General features: G+C 41.7%; 1 protein-coding gene across 1 annotated transcript; it reads left to right on the top strand.

Moving 5' to 3' along the window:
• Window positions 1–2,181: 2,181 nt before the first annotated feature.
• LOC120999605 (C-type natriuretic peptide 1-like) lies at window positions 2,182–3,298 on the top strand. The gene is made up of 2 exons (XM_040430568.1): window positions 2,182–2,274; window positions 2,999–3,298. The coding sequence occupies exons 1-2, from the start codon at window positions 2,182–2,184 to the stop codon at window positions 3,296–3,298; spliced, it is 393 nt and encodes a 130-aa protein (XP_040286502.1).
• The last annotated feature ends 313 nt before the right edge of the window (window positions 3,299–3,611 follow it).

Genomic DNA, 3,611 nt, shown 5'->3' with positions numbered 1-3,611 from the left:
CTTATTACAAAACTGGCACATGATGATGGGGGGGACTTTATACTGGCACATGATGATGGGGGGGAACTTTATAGTGTCTGTGACTTTCAAAGTCCCACAGTCCTTTGTTCTATTGCTTTAAGTATATTCTTGTTTTGAAACAACATTGATTCTTTCTTAAAAACGGGGGGGGGGGGGGGGGGGGGCGCAGTTTGCCATCTTCGCCCTGGGCACCAAATGGCCTTGTCCCAGCCCTGTCTGTAAGCCAGAAGTCTGGTACATTTGCAATAGTAAATCTGCTGATATGTGTTCTCCTACAGATTGTATGTTCTCTTTACTGTTGTATGTTCTCCTCATTACATGGTCTGCTCCTGGGCATTCCATGTTCCCTTCCTCCATGTTGTATGTTTAGCTCCTCCAACTTTTGCTTTGTTCTCTTTTATATGTTCTTCTCCTCTCTGTATGCTATTCTCCTTCTCTAATTTGCATGTTCTCCATCTCCATATTATTTTTTTCTTGTCTTCCACATTGTGTTCTTCGCTTCCTTCATACTGTATGTTTTCTTCAAAATTATTTGTCCTAGTCCTCCACACTTTAATTTCACCTCAACATTTCATGTTCTTCTCCACAGTGTATGTTCTCCTCAACATTGTATGTTCTTCTCCTCCTCCACATGATGTGTTCTTCTTCTCCACATTGTATTTTCTTGTCCACATTATATATCCTTCTACTCCCCATTTTATGTTCTTTTTCTCCATATTGTATATTCTTCCACTCAACAAATGCAAAGAATCAGCTCACCATGTTGAAGTGAAGTTGCACAGGTGCAGGGACATGCCCAGAGATCAGCAGCAAATTGAATAAACATTCTTGAGAAGTCTTCTCCTCCACCACATTGCATGTTCTTCTTGCTCACATCATATGTTCTCCTCTACAATGTCATACAGTATGTTCTGCTCTGCCATTGCATGTTCTGATCCTCCACGTTGATTCCTTTACATCATGCTGCTGTTCCACAACACATGTTCTGCCCATCTTCCTCTACCTTACACATTTTGCTTCTCTTTATTCTCCACTTTATAAACTACCACATCCCCCTGTACTGTAGCCACAGATTTGCAAGCACAGAACATTTGTAAATCAAATTAGAAAAAGATTGGATACTATAAATTGATCTGATGAACTAATATCAATCTAATTACTCCCATTATCACATAATTGAAAAAAATTAATGAAGGTGTTCAGGCACATATACTGAGAGTTGTAGTTGTCCAAGGTCTGGACACAGCAGGAAGTAAATAATATATATATATATTTTTCCTGACCTCTCTTGCTCCTGAAGGTGCTCATGGTAGTTTAGCTGTGGGTCCCATGGTTACTTTTCATGCTCCTGGATATAATTTTAACTCAGTCTCTATTAGATGTGCTTGGTTATTATTTTATTCAGATTTACCTAAGCCCTGTATCAACAATCAAGATTTATGGAGAAGAAGAAGGGATGAGGGTGGAATACAGGTGATCTTGGTGAAGAGCAAACCCAGTTTGATAAAATATGGGGCCCTGAGCAACAAGTAGAGTAGGGCCCCATGATTTCATATTTCTAGACAATTTCTCTCTTAGTTTCAAATTACCTGTATATAAAACCACTATTTTGAGCTCATATAGTACTGCCATACAATGCCAAAGTAATGAGAGGGTTAATGGTAATCTGTAGGGTTAATAACAAAGCCTATAGTGGTTTAGGGTAGTGATGGTTTAGGGAAGTGGTGGAGTAAATAGTAGAGTCCCTGGTAGTTCAGGGCAGTAAAGATTTATATGTTAAACTCTCAGGATGACGGCCCCTGGGGGCCCCAAGTGCCCAGCTTTCTACCCCCCTAAAACCATACCTGGAGCAGAGACAAGGGAAAAGGAGAGAGAGAGAAGGATGGAGAGGAGACAGAGACAATATACAGAATATCAAAGCAAAGACATAATTAAGCCTGCAGACCAGGAGGAAACCATATAAAACACACACGTCACATAGTATCATCTCATGTATACAACTGATATAATACATAGGACATATGAAAATTCTGTCCGAAGAAGAGAAGTAGCCAATGGGTATAGTGTGAGTGGGCTGGCATCCCTGGTGGGGCATGAGATATAAGGAGAGGAGTATAGCACAGTCCTGGAAGACTCCACAAGGGCAGAAGAAGCAGGGAGATGCATTACAAGCGCAGCGCCTGCCTGGGATTACTCATGATGCTCGTTTTCTGCAAGGAGCAAGTGAGAGCCAAGCCGATGAGCAGCCTGCAGGTGAGAGCCATGCTTCATGTCATGCTGTAGGCTACATCGTTTTCATCAGAGAAGAATATGATGAAGAGGTAGTCCCTGTATTGTCCAACCTGTGGCTCTCCAGCTGTTGTGAAACCACTACTGCCAGCATCCCCTGACAGTATGAAGGGATGCTGAGAGCTGTACTCTCACAATAGCTGGAGAGACCACTGCCTTAGACAATAAAATGTGTCCAGGATCTGACCAGGAGTTTAAGAGAAAAGAGGAGCTGTTGCCCATAGCAACCAAACAGATTTCATGTTTAGCAACCTGATAGGTTGCTATGGGCAACTGCTCTTTGCTACAGCTTTAACAAATTTCAGGGTCACAATGGGTTAAATACGTAATTCCATACCATGGAGAGCACTGGGAGGTGAGGATAAAGCATCGTTGTTGCCCCTAATCATTGCATCCATCAAGGTGATCAAACTGTCAGTTGCTGTGGACCAGCACTTTCTTTTAATTTGTTTTTTGATGCTTCCCTTCCCCCACCGCGACTAAAACTAATATTTTGTCTTCTATTCAGACTCTTCTTTCTGCAAATGCAGCAGAGCTGTGCGTGTAAGCTGTAGTTGTTGAGTTTGTTATTCAGCATAACTCAGAATCATGCGACATCTGTGGTTTTACACAGGACAGAGTCAGCTCTGCTACATCTGTACAGGATACATTGATGATGATAGCACATATTAACCATTTGCTCTTGTAGAGTTTGTCCAGGTTATTGGAGGACAACTTTGACCGCCCTTATGGGTCTGATGAAAGTGACCATGGGGAGTTGGTACCGACTGACTCACTGGACCAGCTGAACCCTGACAACCGGTGGAACAAAAACAGGGTTGACCCAATGGAAGGCTCCCACATAAATGAAATCACCCTGCAGCAGCTGCTCAGCGACCCCGCAGGCGCCTCCAGAAGATTCCAGCAAAGGAGCAAGAAGGGCTTTTCGAGGGGATGCTTTGGGGTAAAGCTGGACAGGATAGGGGCACTCAGTGGGCTTGGCTGCTGAAGCATCACGGTGAGTTGGTCTAAAATCCCATGAGGTTACTTCAATATACTACAGTAGTCAGAGCATGCTGGGCATTGTAGTTTCATAGGAGAGGAACAAGTTACATAGATAGAAAGATAGATAGAGATAGATATGAGATAGATAGAAGATAGATAGATATATAGATAGATAAATAGATATAGATGATAGATATAGATATAGAGATAGATAGATAATAGATATAGATAGATTGATAGATTGATAAATATATATAGATAGAATAGATATGAGATAGATAGACAGATAGATAGATAGATAATAGACAGATAGATAG

The sequence above is a fragment of the Bufo bufo genome, chromosome 1 (genome assembly GCF_905171765.1).
Source record: "Bufo bufo chromosome 1, aBufBuf1.1, whole genome shotgun sequence".
Lineage (NCBI taxonomy): Eukaryota > Metazoa > Chordata > Amphibia > Anura > Bufonidae > Bufo > Bufo bufo.
Note: the sequence above shows the minus strand (reverse complement) of the source record. Positions and strands in the feature narration are given on the sequence as shown.